The 22614-nt window shown below is 40.5% G+C and overlaps 1 protein-coding gene across 1 annotated transcript in view; it reads left to right on the forward strand.

Annotated features, from left to right (window-relative positions):
* Window positions 1–22614, forward strand: part of Mdfic (MyoD family inhibitor domain containing) — a gene marked incomplete at its 5' end in the record, with an annotated part of 79118 nt that overhangs the window by 13070 nt on the left and 43434 nt on the right. Inside the window, 1 exon segment of the mRNA XM_013516052.1 lies at window positions 5078–5200. Within this exon segment, the coding sequence (XP_013371506.1) occupies window positions 5078–5200 (123 nt within the window).

Genomic DNA, 22614 nt, shown 5'->3' on the forward strand with positions numbered 1-22614 from the left:
ACTATCTAATTCATTAAATCTTCTTAAATGTTTCTGTCTTATTACTCATTATTTAATTATTTGGTTCCTCTACTTTGTGAGGTAAGTCACACTATCAAGGTGTTACATTTGGATAACTCCAAGCATAAAATATAGCATTTAAATTAAATGGAAATTCTATTTTACTTGAATTTTTTTCCCCAGTCTTCCTTAGCAAGATTGGAGTAGTCTGCTTCTTACTATTCATTCTCTTTTTAAGAAAAATAGTAAAAAATAAAGGATATTGTTTATGTAAGATAGTCATTTTTGAGTGGGACACATAACATTTAAACGGACCTTTTAGAATCTTTGTATTTTTTGTTTGACTATCTTTTTTTTTTCTTTTTGCTTAATTAATGCTTGTCATTTTCTTTGAGAATTAACTAAAATCCAGTGCCTTACAAAAGCTTTTCTGTGATTTGCTGTACTTTCTTAGCAGTACCTTTCAGGGTGTGTAGGAGATCTTGGCTCTGTTGTTCTGCCCTGTACTGTCAGATTTACAGATTCTGAGAGCCAGAAAGACCTCTGCAGTCATGCAGCTCATTACTCTCATTTCCTGAGGAAGAGGATGAAGGGGACGAGGCCGGCTTCCAGTCACACAGCTGGTTGACCCTTGAGCCAGAATTATGACCCAGGGCAGTTTTCACTCTTCTCCGTTTTGAAGTTGCTTGATTGTTTTATGTGTATGTGTGCATGTGTTTTTGTCTCTAGCTGGAAGATTTGTGGTCATGACCTAACCTTTTCCTTATGCACAAATTCTCTCCCACATCAGTGTCCAGACTAGGCATACTGGAAGTCGTAAGAGTAGCCCTTTGGGGGCAGATACCCATGGTGTATGACTATTCTTTGGCTTAATTCTATTTTAAAAGAGTCTTTACCTTTTAATATTCAAGAAAGCCTATTCTTGAATCCCACCTATTGGTAGAACTAGTTAGTATTACAAATAATTCAAGTTTTATATTTTCTTGGTTGTCCTGACATGAAGACAGATATAAATACCTCTCTATTAATTAGATGATTAGGTACAATTTCATTTTCTGATTATTTGAAATCTTGTGACAAGGGGATAAGTACCAGAATATGTATCTCAATATGAAAATGCAATTCTACATCTTTTAAAAATAGTTATGGAGTACAGGAGAACAACTTACTTAAAACAGTGCTCCTTGGACACGAGTAGTGATCATGTTTAATTTACCCTTCCACCTACCAGTACCAGCCTAAGTGGACCTCCACATTTGGGGCCTGTGCAACTTATGCATAAAGAACTTTACAGGTGGTTCTGACACAGAGCCAAAGTAAGAACTTTGGCTTAGAGGAACAGTGCAGTTGAGACGATGGAGGCCCCTTTTAAGAGAAAGTCGCTATATTGGAGAGGGGCTCCAATGAGATGGGTATGTGGAAATATTATGCAAAGGTACAAACTGATTGTCTTGGTTACTTTTTTCTCGTTGCTGAGACAAAATACTTGACATGCAAAGTTAAGGAAGGAAAGGGTAATTTAGCTTATAGTTTGTGGAGGTTTCAGTCCATACTCAGCTGGCTCCAAGGTAGAGGGGCCCATGGCAGAGGGCAGCAGTTCATGGCAGCGGAAAACAGCAAAAACAACAAGAGCAAAAGGGAAGAGGGGCGGCAGGAAGCCTCTTTCCCTCCCTTACATTGTGTGCAAACTAGCTGCCCCAGGGCGGGTGTAGCACTCATATCCATAATCCCAGCATTAGATCATGGATCAATCATAAACTCTAGAAGTCTGCCCCATGACTGCATGAGGCTTTAGGGGGGACGCCCAGACACGAACTGTTACAGTGATATTATCCCTCACTGAGTTTTTCTGGCTGCACACAGGCTATGCCTTTCTGTCTCCCATAGTCTTGCAATTGCAACTACAAATCTCAGTATATCTAGGATGTTAGTGATTCAACCAAGACCGTGTCTTCTGCATCTCACCTCAGAAGTGACGCAGCCGGTTCTACATTGCTAATAGAAGTCTGTGGCTAGGAATTGACACTTCATCATCATAATGAATGGTGGTTGACCCAGCCACTGACAGTGGTAGTAAGGTTGATTCTGTGTTTGGATCTTGTGGTGCCGGTCTTACAACTGTCTGTCGTCATGTCCCATTCTCTCTTCAGTGCATTTATTCCGTGGTATATGTAAATGCCCACCATATGTGAAGCTGCCATATGGGTATTCTGTTAAACTGAGCAAATATTTAAAAGGTATTGATGAAATTATACGCAGGAAATAGTGAAGTGGTCACAGTGATTTAGGTTACACAAGTAGAGAACTGGCAAACGCCAGTTTAAATTTTTAGCTGGACTCTCTCTGCATCTTGCTCTGCGCTAGGTACTGTGAGTCACAACAACAGCCAGGGACATCAACGTTTGAGTCACTTAGTTTTCAAAGGAGGCAAAGTCGGCTAGGTTGGTGATTGTGACATAATAGTACTTGCATATACTTCAATGGAGTTCACTCTAATGAGGCAGAGTGATATTTTTTCTTTTCCTTTTTTGACTTAAGGTGGACACTGGGGATCATCTAAGTCTACCGTTTACCAGACAAGGAAGTGATTTTTAAGAAACAAACTTACGATAAACCATTTCTTAGTCAAAATTTAGAGCAGAGAGCTCTTCCCTCTTCCTCCGGCAGTGGGGTACGTCTTTGTAAATGCCTGGGTATGTGAGTGGACCACATGGCATTTTCATTTATTCAGAGTAGAGTCGAGAGGGTCTATGTTTAGCACTCGAATATTGGACCCGATTCAAGTATGAGTCAAGTGTGTCTAGAGGCTTTATTCATACCTATTTTCTTTTAGTCAGCAATGCTTCATAATGCCTTGGTTTCATGAATTAATTTTAATGGAATTAAACTTGAACAGCTCAAAATTATATAATTAATTTCATTCAGCTTCAATTAAAGTTACTAATTGAATCAAGCCTACTAGCATGACACCTGGCGGCTGACAGCTACATAACAGTATCAGCAAGTATGTGGAACCCTGCTGACAAGCTAGCTCCTGGTGCTAGTGCGTTCCTATAGAAATCTCTTGTATTGATAATCTCAGAAAGGCCTTGAGTTGACTGGAGCAGTGGAAGATTTCTGGAGTTTTTAGAAAAGTAAAGATTTTAATTGAAACTAACACATCTCATGAAGATTACATTTTCCTTATGATAATGCTGAGTAAATGTTACATAAACCTAGAATATATAGGTTTAGCATGCTTTTAATTCATATTTTACTGCTGTTTGAATAAGATTTTGCTTTCTGAAAATAGGTAGAGTTGAAGACCCTTTTAAAGATCTCAGCCTCTGAATTTATTCCTGAGTTCATGTCCGTCTATTTTAATGTGTTGAAATGTGTTTCATGCCAGAACTTTTCAATTGTTGTGAAATCCCCAGGGTACATGAGAAATTTTTGCATGTGCAGGAAATTTTCCTTCCATTGGAAATGTTAGCACGGTTGACTAACAACTTCTGTTGGAATCTGTTTCCTTTCCTTGCTTCCATAGCTTGCATCATCCTGCTCCTACTACTTTCCTAACTGCTTCACCATGGTGCAGAGTTCTTAATACCCTTTTTAACAGATTCACTTTTTGGTGAGCTCGTTAATTCCGAAGACTTCAATAATTAAGTTGAAGGAAGATGGCTGTTTCTACCTGCACCTTTTTTTCTGGCGTGTGAAGTTAAATACCAGTACTGAGCTGCTCCATGAGACTGTACCCTCTATGAGGGAAGGCCTGGGCTGCATCTCATAAATCATGGTATTCCCATCACCTTGCTCAAATGCTGAACACCTTTATGCTACACACACATTTATATATAACCAGTAAGTTGCTCTCCTGATCTCTAGGTTTTTCCAGTCAACTTCAGACTAAGAACTTGGTCATCTCCAGCCCCGTATTGTTGGTAGGGCCCAGAAATCTGCTTTTATTTTCCAGAAAACTTTCCAAGTTAAAAAATGTGCAGTGAAGAGAGAGAACCATTGTTGTGCAAAAGTTTATCCATCTGCCCGGGACATGGCGTTGCTTAGGCATTTCCTAAAGCTCCGTTGCATGCTTTCACTTACCTTGTTTTTAAATTAGGTCCAGAGTTCTCACCTTGTCATTAAATACCCAGGCTCTGTCTCTAATCAAATCTTTAGTCTTCTTCTTTTTACACCAGGGATCAAACCCCTGGAGCCTTACCTTCTCATGTCCCCCTGAGAGCACTTCACAGCCCCGAAGGTTGGAACCTTTGCCCAAGCGCCTGCCTTTGGAGTTTTCCCATGCTGTTCCTCCATGTTTCTCCCATCCGGGCTTTTCGAAACCCTTCTAATCTTCTAAAGACCATCCAACGTGCACCTTTTTCATCGTGTCTTTCTTGATCTCTGCATCCTGATGAGTTTTTTTCCCTTCTTTTGAACCTCTTCAGTGCTCTGGGCCTTTCATAGCGTGCGTTTTTACCTGGCGTTATACGTTACTCTTGTTTGACTTCCGTTGCCAACAAGACTACATTTCCTCACATCGTGGCTTTGCCCCCTGAGAACTCATAACCCCCCATCTAAATCTCTCATCCTCAGCACCCTTCTTCTCTGAGGCGGCATTTTACATTCTCTGACTTTTTTCCCAAATTTCTACAGAGAGAACTCTGTGCTTGCCTTCTGTCTCCTCACTCCTCGGTCCCTTCTCCTTGAACTACAGCACGACTTTCATCCCCTCCATTCACTGGAGCCGCGTCCCCTTTGGTGCTTTCCCTGGCCCAGCTGCGCCCTCGCTGGCTGTGCGGACTCCCTCGCCTTCATCCTCATGTCAGCTTTCCACACGCTTTGCCATGGCGGATCACTTGCTGAGTTAAAATTGCTTATTGACTATAACCTTGACTGTTGTTCCCTGTGAAGATAGCTGTTTCTGTAATGCACAAAGTAGGTGTTTAGTGAATAAATGTTACCGAGGCATTGCTTCTACTCCTGTTTCCTTGAACTGTGCTAGACTGAGACCCATTAAGAAAAATCTGTAAGCCACAAAATTAGAGAAAACGTGTAGTAGTCGATGATAATAAATTTGTATTCTTTTTTTATTCAGAAAAATGTAATAAAGACCCAGCTGAGAAAGATGTAACTCAAGCTACCAATAGCCACTTCACACCTGGGGAGATTCAAGAGCAGCCCTTGTGGGAAAACCCTTCAGATGGTGACCTCGTCAGAAGTAAGTATTTTTGAACAGAAGATGTGGCTGATTTGGGGTTATACTATGATAACGTGCTCTCAGTCAATGCTCATATAACTACAAATCTGTAAGTCAAGAATTTACTTGGAAGTGTTTTCACTAGTATTTTAAATTGCAGAGCTAAAACTGGCACGTAAATAATTCTGTCCATCTCCCATCATTTCTTGAAGAAAGGATGAATCAATTTGTGTATTCTGGATGAGACTCTCAGAGAGATTTGTCCGAACTGCTTAGTTCCTTACTGAGCACCTCAGTGGAATCAGATAGCACTGCGGAAATGTGGACAATGCAACTTTAAAAAAAGAAAGAAGGAAGCAAGAGGCTCTGGGTGTGGATGCTGCTGCTGTGGTCTCTATTCTTGTAGCCAAAGGGTTTCAGATCTTTTTATTTTTCAATTGCTATTGTGCCACTATCTGTTTGTGTCTTCACTTTGATACTCTCCTGCTTTCTGAAATTGCTCTGTAGAATAGTACAGAAGCATCAGTAGTTTGCTCTATTCTGAGAGTCCCTTGAAGTACCTGTGACTTTTGGGTGCTGTTCAGAATGATGATTCTGTGTGCGATTCTGCTTTCAACCTTCTAGAGCCTGTGCTCTGGTTGGTAAGTTCGCCCAGGTGGGTTTGAGATGAATTTGTCACCTAATGAATCATTCTGTATAGCAAATATGTTCACGCACAGATCAACACTATAGAGTTCTTCTGAAATTCCTGTGTAAGGGAACTCAATTTACGTGTTTCACTGTCAGTGTGCAAAGTGGGAGGTGAAGAATTCATTCCTGGGATTCAAGTGTTATTTTGTTTATTTAAATTCAATTGACCAGTTCAGCATATAGACCATTTTTTGTGTTGCACTGTACATTTACAGTATTTGGGAGGTTGTATTATTCCCTGCTTCCCTAGCACCCTTACTGCCTTGCCCAAACTAAAAATTAAACCGAATAAAGCAGGGGAAAAGGAAGGGGTGGGGAGAAATCAACTTAGCAGAAAACAAACAGAAACAGTAAAAACATTAAGAAGGGAATTCCCAGTTGTCAAACAAAAGCTGTAAAAATGAGTGTGTTTTAGTTGAATTTTAGAACTGTTTTTATTTTGATACACTTTTTTTCTTGGGCAAACGAGTAGAAAGGAAGGAAGTCAAACTCAGAAATTATTGAGGAACAAGATTTATGTAGCTTTTACTAACGGATCAAATAAACATGATTTTAAGTATGTCGTTATCTCCAAATATATATCGGTCACTTATTATCTATATTATCAATTGTGAAGCAAGGCTTTGTGAGATTCTGGCGTAAGTCATTGATGATTTCCTAGCAACCAGGAGTAGTGAGTTCTATACTAGAAAAAGTCTGTGAGGCAATTTTAACTCCACCTGTTGAGTAGGAATTCTCTCTCTCTCTCTCTCTCTCCACAGCTCGTCATGTGCTTTATTTAATGGGCTTATTTTGCTAATCTCCTTTACCACGGCCTACACTAGCATAATAAGAGTAAAATCTCTTTGGATAAAAACAAAGTCCAAACACTTGTTGCATCAGGACATGGAGAATTATGTTTATTTGCTAAATTTGTTTGTGCTGCCTGGTGAAGCTCAATTCAGTCACAGCATTCTTACTACTAAAGAGAATGTATTTAAAGCAATCTCTCTCTCTCTCTCTCTCTCTCTCTCTCTCTCTCTCTCTCTCTCTCTCTCTGTCTACTGGTTAAGTGGACAGTGATCAAAAATATTGCTGGAAATAGTCTCTTTATTGAGAAAATGATGCAATCTGTGCCATGGGACACTGGAACATTCGGGAACATACTGAGTTTTCTGCCAGTAGCACTGACAGAAGGCAGCGGTAGGAAGATGATCACTCCCTCTGCGAGGGCTGTGAGGAATATCGAAAGATGAATGGTACACAGCTAATGGCCAAAGACAGCAACGCCTCTCCAGCTGGAAACAGCAAGCATTTCTAGATTTTTGTAAGTGACGCTTGACTTTGAATTCACATTACAATTTTCAAAAACTGCAATTTCTGTTATTTTCCAAGTCACATTTTTCTAAGCACTTTCTTGGATCCAGAGAGGTAATTTGGGTTTGCAGAAGTGGAAAATTTTATATCATCTTTAAACCTAACTCGATTCTGAGTAGCATGTGAAACTTCGACTATTGTCGGAGCGCCTGCTCTTCCAGCTCTCTCACACTGGGCTCTTTGTAGCAAGGACTTGCTCTCTCTGGCCTTCCCCACCAACTCTCTGGCCATCTCTTGTAATTTCAGGTCAGCCTCTCTTAACCCTGAGTTTAGGGGAGATATGTGTCTGCACCTTACTTCAGCATGTAGTTCCTGTCTGAAATCCAGTAAATCTTCAGTGAAAACAATAGGCCTTGGGAAGGGAGCCTCTGGCCCAGTGCTCCATAGGGGCGGGAAAGAACATCTGTGGTGAGTCAGGCCCGGCCTGGCCCCTGTTCCAGAAGCCCTGCGTGGCTCCCTGGGCACCGTGGAAGAGGCGAGCAGCTGGCTCTCACGGAATTGATGTCAGTTTCCCACTGTAGCGCATGGTTGGCTGGACAGAGGGATCATCAGAAAAATGAGCCCGGCTAGGGTGTGGGAACATATTCAAATACACAACCCACTCTTTTTTCCAAGCTTCCATGGGACTGCTCAGCCGCATAAGCAGGCAGTGGAGGAAAGGAACTCTGTGGAACATGAGTTTTTCTTTATTCTTAAAAGTCGTTACCGAGGCCCGGCAGCTCACACCTCCGTTGTCCTGGATTCCTGCTGGCCTCTTTGTTGGACATTTAAGGCATGATTTATAGAGGACTGTTCGCTGTCAGTATGATGAGGCTGTTTTTACTTTTGTTGCTGAGAATAACTGAGGTCTGGAAAGTCAAGGGAGTGGCTGCTTTGGAAATTGCATTCTAATTAAAGGGTGTATTCTCAGGCTTCATAAACGAGATCCAAGCTGAGAATAATTTCCAAATTATTCTGCGAACTCTAACCCTGACCTCAGGGGACCACCCCCTTCTGGGTTACACTGGATTCAAGCTCCACGCTGGAGTTTGTGCTTTGTCTGTCTTCCCTGTTCCTTTTAGAAAATATTGCGGGCAGCAGACCTGGGGTACTGGAGTCTTTAGGGGTTTAGATTTCAAATTGGTTGCCCCTGAGTTGCTAACTTATTAGAGAAATTTTTTTCCTAGAAATAATAAATAAGAGAGAAGAAATCCATATGGACTCAAACATTTCAAATAAATAGGCCACACACAATCTGACCAAGGAATGTGCATTCTGACTCTTATGAATTTTAAATTGAGAAAAGACAAATCAGCCACTTAGGTTTGTTAAAAAGTTAAATAAAATTAGTAAAGTATGAGCGTCACAAAAGAGGTTTTGTGAGGAAATTTTATCATTGTAAAGTTTCTTTATTATTTTATGATTTTGTTCATCCCTTTAAAGTTGACAAGGCTTTCATATGGTGAGGAAATATTTTAGCCTATAATTTAATATTTGGAATGGAGATTAAAACTTCAAGTTGGTAGAACTTTTTATGAGAGTAGTGGCTAAGGCTGTGGCTTTTTGCCTCAGATTACCAGATACAATACTGTGTAGAATTTGAAGATTTTACTTGTATTAATAATCACTATTCCTGTGACTTGGTAACATAAATGTTGCAGTAAAGTGAAATCCCCAATTAATATTAACTTTTCTATTTAACCCATAATATGCGTAACCTGATAACAGGTAATAGACAACATTACATGTTTTACTTAGACTAGAAAAGACACAGAAATAATATTTTGATCTCAGTCTTTGCGGGGATTTCTAAGGTAGAAAGGAATGTGTGTGTATGCAGACTGTGTGTTCTTGTGCTTATGAGAAAGCATATGTAATATTTTGCTTTAATTTAGGTCAAATTCCACTATCCTAATTATTGCCTATAAAGAGCTTACATTTTTCTTTGTTCCTCTTTATAAAATGCCTCAGGACTCTATCTCAGATTTTTCTAGGTCTTTCTGAAAATTTTTATTACTTAACTTTATCCTTGGACATTGCCTTTGCATAAATGTCTCCTAATTCTAAATGTCATTACTTAACTCCAGAAATTTTCCTTAACTTCTCTTCTGAAATAAATTTCCCATTAAATTAAACTATTTTGTTCAGCTAATTCTCTCCTTTGTGATTTTATAGAATTCCCATGATCTGAAGCAAAGTTAGAATGCTCTACTTAAATGGTAATCCCCATTCTGTTTAACCCATTTATTCATTTTGAAGAGTTTTTAGCTCTCATAATAGTAAGCACTTAACTGGCAGCAGAAAGCAAGCCCTTCTCCAACTCACACCTGCCCCGCTTTTGGAGCTGCTGTATCATGCCTTCTCACTCATCCTGCGACTTGAAACATTCCTCTTGGCATCATCTGAATTTCTAACAACATCAACAGACTGTTATAGGGACTATTATTTCTTTTCCTAGCCTTCACCAACTTTCCTCTGATCACTCTTTAATGAATACCCTTTTATTGCTTCAGGGAATGCCGCCTTTATGGAAAACAGGTACTCAGGTAGCGTATTTGTATACTTAGGGCTTTTCTTACCTTCATGATAAGGAAAGAGCGTCAAGAGGCTTAGGTTTAAATTTCTCCCACAGCTCTCTTCTTTGAATGTACATTTCAGCAAGTATTATTTGGTTTTCCTTAGAATTCATTTTGTATAAAAGAGACCATAAACAAGGCTCCAAATAAGTACCACCTAGTGAAAACTGATATGTGTAGCATTTGGGTTTGTTTCTCAAGAAATCTAGCAGATTATGTTTTTTTCTAAGACTGTATGACCATTGGACCTTTGAGAGAAGTACTGGGAACAAGCCTTCTGTGTCACTCCATTGTACTTTTTTCAGTACTGAGGATTGAACTCAGGACCTCCCACAGTTAGGCGGGCACTCTGCTACTGTACTGTATTCGTGGCCCTTTTTTGTCTTGTTTCCTTTTATTTTGAGACAGGGTCTTTCTAAACTTCCCAAGCTGGCCTTGAGCCTGGAACCTCTCCGCCTCAGCCAGAGAGTAAGCAGCAGGACACCCTCATGCTTGCCTTGCTGCGTCTTTTCCTCCTGCATTTGGCCCTAGAAGGTTCTCTGTCGTTCAGTATGTTGAACAGAAATGTTTGTGTGGCTGCCGCTCAGGTGCTTTGATGATTGCTGCAGAGAGAAATCTAACCATCAATTATTCAAAATTAAACTAATGGTTTAGTTTCAAGGTTGGGTCATTTTTGATACACTGCTCTATTTAGCCCACTGACCAATGGCGGCCATTGAGCTGTGTTCCTGATACCGATGGAGTTTTCTCACACAGCTATTCCTCAGGGTGCATACGCCACGCTGATCTGGGCTCTTGCCAAGGAACTAGAGAGACCCACTGTCATATTTTGTTTGGAGCATTTTAACTTTAGGGATCCTGAGGCCAATGGGAACAAATTGTGAGCACTCACGCCCTGTCTGCATCATTACTACTCGTGTTGGTAAGTTATCTAAACTCTGCGAGCTCTAGTCTCTCATTTCTAAAATGGGGATGTTAGCGCTAGAGACCTCATGGTGCTACTCTAAGGAGTTATACTAGAAGATGCATATTTTATGCTTAATCAGCACAGACGTGAATGAGTACATGCTCAGAGAGTTGTTTTGCGTTATTATTATCCTTAAGCCCAGGTATATCGATGTTAAGGCTTTGTTCTTCTTATTTATCATGGTTATATTAGGTTACATACCCACAGGGACTGGGGCACACAGACCAGGTTTTACTGAGAACCTAGTTATTTATACCCATAATGTACTGGCATCGATTTGCTATAGATTTTAAGTGGTTGTGAAATGATAAAATATGTACAAACCCATTTGCACAATGTAAGAAGGAGAGGCTACTTCTTTGTATTCATGGAAGTGGATGTTTGTACATAAACCTTTCTGTCTTTCCACCGAAAAATAGGTTCTTCTTCCTGTCTCTTCCAGATCCTTCCCATAATGCCTGCGTAAGTGATGAAATTTGTTTTTGTGAAGATTGAATAAAAGTATTTTAAAGTGTTTTGTGTACCATAAAGCAAAGTGTAGTGATTGTTGTTTTTACTGCTATTAATACTGTTTTTCTAATTTATTATTTTAGCCTTTGTTTTTTATAAAATGATACCATTTCTTAAATCTGTATCTTACTTTTTTTGGTCAAAGTTTTCAATTTCTTTCTGATAACCCTATGCTCTTTGATCTTCCCATGGGGAGTTGAAGTTCTGTTGAGGGGCAAGTGGAGGACAAGGTCTCATTAAAGGGGGTGGGTGTGTTTCTCCCTATTTGAGAGTTCTTTAAGACTCAGGGAGCAGCTGAGGCCTGGGAATTAGCTTTGAGATCACCTCAAAAATGCTAACCACTGAAGAAATAAATAACATTTAATGATCAAGACCACAAATGTTGTGGTCTAGATAATTTTAGTTCTCAAACCTCAGACTTCCTGGATCTGAACAGTCTGTGAACTGACACACAGACTGTTTCCTGTACAGTGAGTTTTTGGGATTAGGAGTTAGAATGTAACTTTGAAAACCGAATACAAATCAATTCCGTTGAGCTTCAGTGCTGCTAACACATCGACACTGTGTTACGGTGGGGATACAATGGTGAACAGTACAGCTGAGATCTCTATGTTCAAAATGTGCAGTCTTAGAAGAGAAACAGGCGGATTATCTGAAAATGATGCCGTGTATTAATAGTGCTCCTGGGGAAGGGGCGCCTGCAGTATGTTCACATGAGAGACGCACAAGTCTTCCTGCCGGAGAGTGGACCAACCAGAGCCTTCCAGAGGAAATGACGTCTCTGATGGTCCCTGAAAGAGCTAAGTTACTGAGGCAGGGGATGAGACTGCATGAGCTCAGGGTGTTTCAAACCCAGCGCACCCACAGTTCTAGAGGTCAGAGGGTAAGAGGTAGCCAGCTGGAGGACACTGGCAGAAGCTTGGGCTCTAAGATGCTGAATGAGGTGTGGGAAGAGATGGGAAGAAAAGGCTCTGTTAGCGGGGGATGGAGCAAATTGAAGGGAGTAGGGACCTAACGGGATTTAGAGTTTAGTTTGGCTGTGTGTTTGAAGGATTGCTCTGCAACAGCTTGGAAATAAATAAGAATGGGAAAGAGCGAAGGCAGTGAGTGACCAGTTGGACGACGGTGTTGGTCTGGCTGAGCAGGGAGGGTATCCGGGACTGTGGCAGTGGCAGGTGGCATCAGTAGATATATGCAGTGGAAGAATTCGGGCAGTGGGGATGAGCTCGTGGATTTTAGTTTGGACAGATGTAGTTATGAAGAAAGGACAGAAAGACTTCAGGACGTTGTCCAGAGAAGGTCTGAAGTGATGGGCAGTGGATATAAAGGAAGCAAAAGCAACAAGGGCCTTGCAGATAAGACAAACACAAAGGAATCAGCAGCCCACATAGTTCTGCAGAACCTGCAAGATTAGTCACCTGGCCTTTACCTGTAACATACAGATCTGTAGTGTTTAAGAGATGAAAGCAAAAGTAGGTACAGTGCTGACTAGAATAGGTGGAAAGAGAAGGTGGAACTCTGTATAATAATGAAATTAGGGAAGTAAGATTGCTGACATGGCACAGTCCCAGAGAAGCCCAAGGCCAAGCTTTAGTCATGAGTTTGTGTGACTAGGATAGTTTTAACCAGACCTACAGTGCTAGGTCTAGAAGCGGCTTTAGGGCCAGGGATATAGCTCAGCGGCACAAGCGCCTGCCTGGCAAGCGTAAGGTCCTGAGTTCAATCCCCAGTACAAAAAAAAAATAGAAGCAGGTAAAAGTTGCCATATCAAATAGTGGGGAAGCAGAGATTCAGACGCTTTTTCCAATCAACATGCTCAGTAAGAGACAAAACAACATATTTATCTGTTTCTTGAGTGTCTCCCAAGTTCCTCATTGAAACTTATTGATAGGGTGGAGAAGCTGGTTAGTTATCTCTGGCTCTTTGCTGCTTTGTCCTGCTGTCTGTGGATGGATGAAATAGTTGTTTGATCTTCTCAAAGCTAAGGTAGCTGGATTGAATGAAATACCACATAGGCTATTTGGGCATGCTGGTCTTAATTATTATAAGGCTCTAAGTAGTCGTCTTCATCTCATCCAGTTAGTATACAAAATTGCAACTGGAAAAATATGTCAGTATGTGTATGTAACTTTCATGTGTGAGTGTGTGTACAGGTGAAATTATAGATGTCTGTTTAATTTTTGCTTACTGCAAGATATAGATCCACCTCTTTATGTGGTTTCCTCCCTGGAGTTAAATGAAGTGAGGAAACATGGGTGAAGATGACTTCCATGTAATGTTCTCTGTATTATGCACTGTTGATTTGCTCTGAGGTAAAGTTTTTCATTACATTAAAAGCAATCACATTTCCAAAAGAAAAGCCCTGCATATGGCAGAAAACATTAGGGTGAGGGCTCAGCTTCTCAGAGACGTGTTAGAGGCTGGATAACCTATAACACATGCTTTAGGTTACAGGTGGAGGCCAGGAAACTCATCTTCCTCAGGTTGTGCGAAAACCAGGACGTAGCCCATCATTTGAGAGATGGAAGGCAGTACACAACAAGAGCATAAGGACGCTTATTGAGAAAGTCATCAGGAATTCCATGAGCACAGCACCTTAGCATGGAACCCCTCCTGGCAGAGCCATGCGAAGTATTGGGCTTTCTGCCTCCACCTAGATTCCATGTCAGAGAAGCTAGGCCTGGCTGCGTGCTTGAAGGGATAGTGATACAGTTTTACTGGATTATTAATTATACTATTTTATACTTTTTTTCCAGTAAGGTCCTGAAATTCATGTATCTGTTGGTTTTGAGCAGGAGGCGCTTGTAGAAGAGCAACTGCCGTAGGCAGGCACTCTGGGTAGTGGTTCTCAGCTGTCCTTAGCCACAGCCTGAAGGGGCACAACCTGCCTCCAGGTTATGGAGCTCAGTATCCAGGGCTGGGGGCATCTCAGTGAAAGAACTTGGTGGAAATCTTCCTTTACCACTTGCAGGAGTTCTGTTTCCTCCGCAGCTAGCACAGCTAGGACTCAGTTCTGACTTGTCCCATGTTTCTTTCAGCCAGCCAGTTGGGAATTGTTGGTACAGTTTGGCTGAATTCTTCCCAGGTTCCGTGAGTTCTGCAGCGAGATAGGCAAAAATCAAGGAAAATGTCTTTCGCAACACTCAGATGAGAACACGGTGTTAGAGGGTGAAAATTACATTAAGTGAAACATGGGAGAGCGAGTGGGTGGAGAAATTTGTTCTGCTGTGGAACATTATTTGATTAAGTGCATTTTCCATGGTTCTTGAGAACTTGTGAGAATTTGGATTGAAAAATTTCAGGAGGGGGAGAAAAAGGTTCCCACCATCTCCAGTGATCATGAATAATTGATTCAGGCCGGGGTGATCGTAAGAAGACCATACATCGCATCTTTGGATGCCGCCCGTCATTCTTTGCCTTCATGAAAAGGATGTGAACACATCATTTATGTAGAGCCTGTTTCTGCAGGTTGTTCTCACGGCATTCCTTCAGCGTTACAAAGGCGCTGTCATGGCAGAGGTACATGACGACAGGAACACACCCAGGTCATGATGTGATTAGGAGCAATTATCTTCAGTCTGTGATTCCCAGGCTCGCATACCACCCTCCTGTCCAGCAGAGTTGCAAAAGCCTTATCAAGCCAAATAATTCTGTATGCAGATGTTCAACACTGGAAGTGTAAAATTAAATTTATAGTTTTACAGATTCAGGTTTTCAATATTTCAACCCAAGTAAGTGGTCCATTATTTGGTGTGAATGTACATTTTCAACAAAAACATAGAATAAAACAGTGTCTTAAGTGTACAATTCTTAGCACTTTAATTTTTTAAAATAACAAGACCCATTGTGTGTTTACTTACTTTCAAAGATTAAGCCCCCATGAAATAAAAAAACATGTAATCATAAGAATTTGCTCTTTAGCTTTCTTTTTTTTTTTTTTTTTGGTTTTTTGGTTTTTTTCCTGGTACCAGGAATTGAGCTCACGACCTTGCGCTTGCCAGGCAGGCGCTGTGCCACTGAGCTAAATCCCCAGGCCCAAATTTGCTCTTTAAAAAGGGTTTGAATAATACTGACTTGTTTGGACAAAGTTTGTTAAGACAGAGTAGTCTGAAGAAGTTCAGACCACAGAATCGTATTATTTCAATGTATTTAAACTTAGGCCTTGTTAACTATCTGGTCCCTGGTCATTTGATGTGAATGGTTCCCCAGTCACAGAGACAATCAGGTGGCGGATGCTTGGTCAGTTGCAGAGTGTGGTCACCATGACTATTTTACCACACCTTCTGCTCTACCTCTGGCTTACTCTGTTCAGGCCCAAAGTCAAGTCTTGTTTGGCTTCAAGGTCCAGACTTCCTCATGTTTGACGGACACAGAGCTTCTTTTATTTCCTCTGAAACAGCGTCACGCACTGACTTGTTTCATACTGAAGAACTTACCTGTTTCCCCTTAGCTGCCTTGTAAATAGGGAGACACTTTCGACTTTAGGGCACCAAAATCTTTTCCATCTCAGATTTTTGAAATCACAGGTTTACTTTCTCTTTTCTCCCTGCGATTTACCTTAAAAATAATTCTTCCATGTCTGCTAGCTATCTTCTTTTCCTCCATAGTCTCTCATCTCCTTCCTCACTTTGCCTGATATTTTTGTTGGCTAGCTGGAACTTTCAAACACTCTTTCTTTTATCCTGCCAAATTCCACGACCTTATACCACAGTTGCCAGTCTTATGCTGCCGGTCCAGCCCTGGATCAGCTCTTTAGCCTTTTCACATCAGGGTGCCGGGGCTGAGTCACACAGGAGGAATGCTGCATCACGGAAGGACTAGCACTTCTAAAATTTATGCTCTCTAATTTCAATTGACATGCCTCTGTGTCTCAATTTTTAGTTGATTTCCATTTTTGTTTCATACTTGCCTTTTATTTTTATTTTATTTATTTATTTTTTTTTTTTTTTGAGACAGGGTCTCGATATGGAGTTCAGACTGACCTTGAGCTCACTTTGTAGTCGAGGCTGGTCTCAAACTCACAACGATCCTCCTGCCTCAGCCTCCCGAGTACTGGGATTACAGGCGTGCGCCACCACGCCCAGCCTCATACATACCTTTTAATTTCATGACACATACTGTTCTATAAGGACTCAGATTACATTCGAGTACTTTTTCACTGAGACACTGGAGGTTTTAGCTAAGCACCGTTTCCTGGTCTTCAAACCAGTTTTTGCTCTAGATGGCTATTGCCTTAACCCCTTCTGGTCTCTATCCTGGACAGGAGGAGTAGTGACTACTAAAATGTCTTTTCTTATTGATAAGTCACACGCCTCAACGAGTTCAGCGCTCCTTCTCAGTTCTTTCAGGTTCTGTAACTCCAGGGGACTCGTTTCTGACCTGTAATGCTCTCTCATTCTGCACTCTCCCAGGCTTTGTCCTGCACAGGCCCGCTGGCTTTCTGTCCTCTCAGATGCCTTTGGTTTTCTTTTAGGCCCAGGGCTGCCCATGCCAGGCCTTCCTTTTGGCACGTCCGTTCCCAGCCCTTCAGAGACCGCCCCACCTAAAATGAGTTTTGCTATTTCACACGGCCCTTTTCCTTTTTAGCTGCTGCCACAGTTTGTAATTTATTTGTCCAATTATGTGTCTAATGTCCACTGGCTCTGAGCTGCATTCCCAGCAATTACCGTAATTCCAGGACCATAATAAACTCTCCGGGAATGATTTTGGATGATTGAGTCTGGGAATAAAAAATAACTCGCTTTTTTCCTTTCATGAACTTTCTTTCATAGCCAAAATATGCTCCTGGCCCTCCTGGCCCTCCTTCACCCAGCCTCGCTTAGGCTGCTTCCCCGAAACTCCAATGAGAGAGCAGCGTCTCCTGAGGACACGGCTTATCTACGAAATTTCAGTCCCTCTTTTGTGTTTCGCAGGACTGGATTCTCATCCTGCTCTGCAGCCCTCACACCGCTCAGTGCGGGGCCAGCGACAGTGTTTGCTCCCAGTGCTTCTTCCGCCTTAACTTTTAAATAAATGAAGAGGAAACTAACAGCTTTGACTGAGCTAAGCTCTGAAAGTTTCTCCGGATTGACTTTGTTTACTTCTCTTTAGAAGGGAATATTCTGTCTTCAGTCCATGCGGTAGTAAAGAATTTCTTATTTATAATATTAAAGATGTGACTGCTACAGCTTTGGTGGTTAATACCTTGGTTTTCATACTGATGGTTTAATTTGGCCAATCAACAAATTTATGAAGCAGGTAGGGTCAGGATTATCATCTGTAGCGAAGGCTGAGTGCAGAAAAGTCAAGCAGCTTTGCCTATAGCTGTACCTAAACAGCGAAAGTCCTGATTTTTCAGCAGATAGCTTCTGTGCCTCCAAGTTATTTGTGCATGGGCGAGGTTGTCAGAGGAAGGGCTGGGTACTTAGGGACATTTAAAGTCCCCTACAGATTGCATTACATTTACTGAGGAAAGGAGGTAGTTTTTCCAAGCCCCAAATTCTAATCTACTTCCCTAGCTAAAACTTGCTGCTATATTTTACCATGATTACTGACAAGACCGTATTCTGCCTCTGTATGGGGCCAGAACAAACTTGAAAAAATATGCGACATGCTACACTTCTTCAGAATTTCATCTCTGTTATGATAAATTCAAGACAATTCCTGGGTTTCATGTAAACTTGAGATTTTAGAAAACAGACTGCTGTAATTCTCAGAACTATTTACCCATTGACTCTAATTTGGTCTCCTCCCAAACATGGGTGGGGAGTTTAAGCCTGTGCCCTTCCTTTTGTGGTATTTAGGCACGTTCCACTTGTAGCAAGAAGAAATTGGAATAACCTGAGCAGAAGATATGGGGAGGGACGATAATCATGTCCCTTTGTGACAAGCCGTGGTTCTTGACTGCATGTGCTAGCTTAAATTGTATACAGGTACCCAGGACCCATCCCAAACCAATTAATGTGGAGTCATCTGGGAGAAGGGCTTAGGTATCCCTAAGATCCCCAAGAAATTCCAGCGTGCACAACAGATAGGGAATGCTTAAGGTTTTTAATTGAATGTACTACCCGAGAACAGATACGTTTATAGAGTTACATGAATATTAGTCACTAATTTGAATATTTGAAGGTCTGTTTTCTTTCCTTTTTGGGGGGTGCTGCTTCTTATATCTATAATGAATGACCAAAAGAAACTGTTTGACGTAGCCCATGGGTCAGCTTCTTGTTGTAGCCCTGCGCCCTTTGGGAAACTTGTTTCTCTAGAGATGTTAAGTTTTTTCAGATATGTTTCTTACTTTTAATTTCACTGTGCTACGCGTTAATCTATATTTCATACCGGAAAATAACTATTTAATTGTCATGTGCAGCTTGGTTAAAGGTCACGGTGTCTTTGGATCTTTTAGATGTAGCCATAAAGAATTACTTGATTATCTTAGCAGTCTTGATGGGTCCAATCAAAGACATAGTTCGTAGTGTATATCAGTAAAAATTTTAAGGATGAAAACTGTTTTATCTGTTTCTTTTTCCTGAAGAATTATACATACCTGCTTCTTTCATCCTCCTTTGATATTTTATCTTGAATTGGAGTAAGCCTTCTCTTTTATTTAAAAATTTCTTGAGTAAGCAGCCTCTTAATCAAGTGTTTGTAGATATATTGGACAGAATATCTCCATAACTGTTATAGCTAGAGTTTGTTCTTAGAGTAAAGCAAAGTCTCTTATAATAGAGATACAGTTTACCTAAGAATCATATTAATAAGTTAAAAAATCAGCTTTTTGAATAATATATGAATTCATATGGTATCAGTAGTATCTGGGCATTTGGGACAATACATAATTAGTTTCAATTCCCTTTGAAAGGGAGATGTGGATGTTAAAATAAATTGCTGAAGAAGCATATACTTTGGAGAACAGTGTGTTTCAAAACTATGTGCAGTATCAGCTATTTCTTTCAGTGGTATGGAAATATAACATAAGACTGAGAAGGTTTATTGTGGGCAGCTTTAAAGCGTTCCCACTATTAAAAGTTCATAGTTTTCTCATTGATGATAGTTGCTAAAACAAGGATAATAGCAAATGTTTATAGGCTTGCTGGGAAGACATTATTTCAGTACGACTTCTGGCACTATTGTTTGCAGCTAATAAACCAATAATAATCATTTGGTTGCATATGAATAATCTGTACTACAATATTTAAGCATTAAATAGAATCTGGTCATTTAATTATCATGAGTTACTCCTTTATAAAATACTGAACAATGGACATAGTACAGCAGATAAATCAGCACTCACAGAATAAGAAAGTTTAGAAATGTGAAATAAAGGGCATTTATGGAAGGCACTGTTTTGTTACCCAGAATAAATATTCTAAACTAAACTATTCTTGCATGGTCAAATTGTGAATCACTCACATTTGAAGGCCGTTCCTTGAAAGATTTCAGTTTTACTGTGGATATCAATGAGGCTACCATACACACAGGATATATAAGACCAAACACAAGACTTTGCTATCTACTTCTGATGTTTTCTTGAGACACAAAAACAAAACATTGTACATTTTCATCTTTTGCACAACATAAGTCTTTACTCTGATGCCAGTGTAGACTCATTGATATCTGAAATGTGTTCAAAATCTTCCTGAGACATGGAGGCCATTGCTGGACTGAGGATCCATCTTCACCTGGCTCAGGTTTGCGTATTTTGCTATGCTTTAAGTCCGTGATCTGTTCCTTGCGCTCATTATGATTAAATAAAATGAGGGGTTGGTTGTAACACCGCTTGGGATGAAGGCTGCAGTTTAGTTTGTTTTTCTGATGCCATCCACAGTGGTCAAGTAGAAATATTTAAAGAGCACAGAGGACATGCGTAATGTGCAAAAAGAAAATAGCTGTGGGGGTGTTTGTTTTCTGCAGTTAATTTTTTAAACTAAAAAGAAACAAACAAAAGTCCAACCACTAGTTTGTGGGGCTAAAAAACCAAACTGTCTCCCTGAACTCCCAGAGTCAGAGTCTACAGTGTTGGATACCGGAGTACATGTGATTACAGCCCGGTCAGTAATAATGACAGATTTTCGTGTCCATTTTAGAGTGTGAGGCACTAAATTACAGTGAATTGAAAAAATGGGCAGTTTATAATCCTAAAATAGCATTTCTCAGAGGGCCAAGACGATTTTAAATCATTTGGGAATAATTTCATTCTTCTCCCTCTTGATTGGAGGTGAAATACTATTTTCACTTCTTTGCATATTAATATAAATGTGAAAATATTTGCAGATGATCTCTTTGGAACACAGGCAAGCACATCTCCACCCTAAACATACTCCTGTGGTATTCTTTTGACACACAACTTTAAAACTCAGACCTTTGTAATATTTCACAAAGAAGCTTCTTTGTTCAGAGGACTTGATTTTATATATCTCCCTGAGAACTATTTCAGCTACAAGAGTTTCCAACGACCCAGGGATGCTGCAGTCACCTTTGGTGTACCCTGGGAACTTGCTGCTGAGGTCTCATGTGCTGTGTGTGAAGACTTCAGGAAAACTGGCCATGTCCCTGATGACAGACTCAAATAGCATAGTGCTGCTCTTTTAGTAGGAAAGGTGCGCATTTGTAAACCAATCAGCTTGACTTTCATATTCAAAATAGACGATAATAGTTACAAAGCATCTGGAGGAAAGGCGAAGATGAAATTAAGGCCCCAAATTTGACCTAATTCTTTTTTTGTTGTTTTGTTTTGTTTTTCTGCGGTACCAGGAATCGAACTTAAAACTTTGCCCTTGCCAGGCAGGCACTGTACTGCTTAGCTAAATCCCCAGCCCCTGACCTAATTCTTTTATAAGAGTGAGATATTGTAAGGGACGACCAGCACACAACACCAATGCTTAGCAAAACACTATGTGTCTTGGTTACTTTTCTCTCATTGCTGGGACAAAATACCTGACACCCAAAATTAAGGAAGGAAAGGTTTATTTCGCTTACAGTTTGCGGAGGTTTTAGTCCATACTTGGCAGGTTACAAGGCAGAGTGGCACATGGCAGAGGGCTACAGCTCATGGCGGCAGAACACAGCAAAAGCAACAAACACAAAAGGGAGGAATGGCAGCAAGCAGCCTCTTCCTCTCCCTTACATATGCAAACTATCCACCCCAGGGCGGGTGTAGCTCTCACACCCATAATCAATCAGTCTCTAAAAGCCTGCCCCATGGCCACATGAGGCTTTGGGAGGACACACAGACACAAACCATAACACTATGCATACTTGGCAAAGGTGAGGTCTGGGGTGCTGCGGTTTGGATTCTAATCCTGAATACTCATTTCTGAGGGGACATTTGTTATCGGGACACTGTCTTTCAGGTTCAGCTTTCGTGTCTTTGAAATATATATGGAAGTGTGTTTCACTTCTTATAGTTGGTGAGGGGTCAGGCAGGAAAATCTACATGGAAATATTTTGTTACAAGTCTAAGTCTATATGTGGATGTCAATTATGCACAGGGCTGAGAATAACCAGTTACAGGCTTATATAACAACATATTGTGTAGGTTCATTTTCAGCTGTGATAGGAAGATTTTTATCATTATGTTAATATATACTATTTGGATGGCTTTTAAAATCAATTACAAGGCCTTAGTGCAGTGAATCTTTATATTAATTCTTTTCAGATTATTTTCTTGGTCTTATACCTTATGCTTGTATATTTTATTTATATACATGTTGACCCCAAATCATACACCTGTAATCTTGTAATGTTAAAGTTAAGGAAGATACCTTAGCAATCACTGTGCTCAACCTGTGTGTTTCTCGGTTAATAAACTGAGGCTCAAAGAGTAAGGAATTTGCGCAAGGTACCCAGGTCGTGAGGGACAGAACCAGGCCTCAGTTCTTGAAGGTGACCTTTGGTTATCAATGAGAATATATAGTAACTGCTTTTAATTTGTCAGTGACACTATGGAATTTGAAAGACTACATTAGTAGAAAATAATTACTTATATTAATAGGAATTTTTAAGGTTCTAGGTGGATAAATGTAGTTTTTTGTCAAATTGCTCATTTGTCTTTCCCTCAGAGTTTGATTTTATGACAGAAATCACTTGGGTGGCATGTTTGTCATTGGTGGTTCCGCTATAAGAATGACTGATTTTCCAGTGCTCTGAATAAAGCGGGAGATAGGATAGGAGAGGCCCTGGTGAAAGAGTATGTTCTTCAGACCACACAAGGTGTTACCCAGTGTGTTGCTGAAATAAATGTTGTGGAGTTAGAAGAGGCTGAAACTGCTGGTACAGAATGATGTTTTAACTGAGTAAAGGAACCTGATTCAGAAAATTAGAATACAATGTGGAGATAAATACAGATCAGAATAATAGTCTATGTCTAAAATCTGGGAGCA

This window comes from Chinchilla lanigera, unplaced genomic scaffold, assembly GCF_000276665.1.
Source record: "Chinchilla lanigera isolate Chin_1 unplaced genomic scaffold, ChiLan1.0 scaffold00031, whole genome shotgun sequence".
NCBI lineage: Eukaryota > Metazoa > Chordata > Mammalia > Rodentia > Chinchillidae > Chinchilla > Chinchilla lanigera.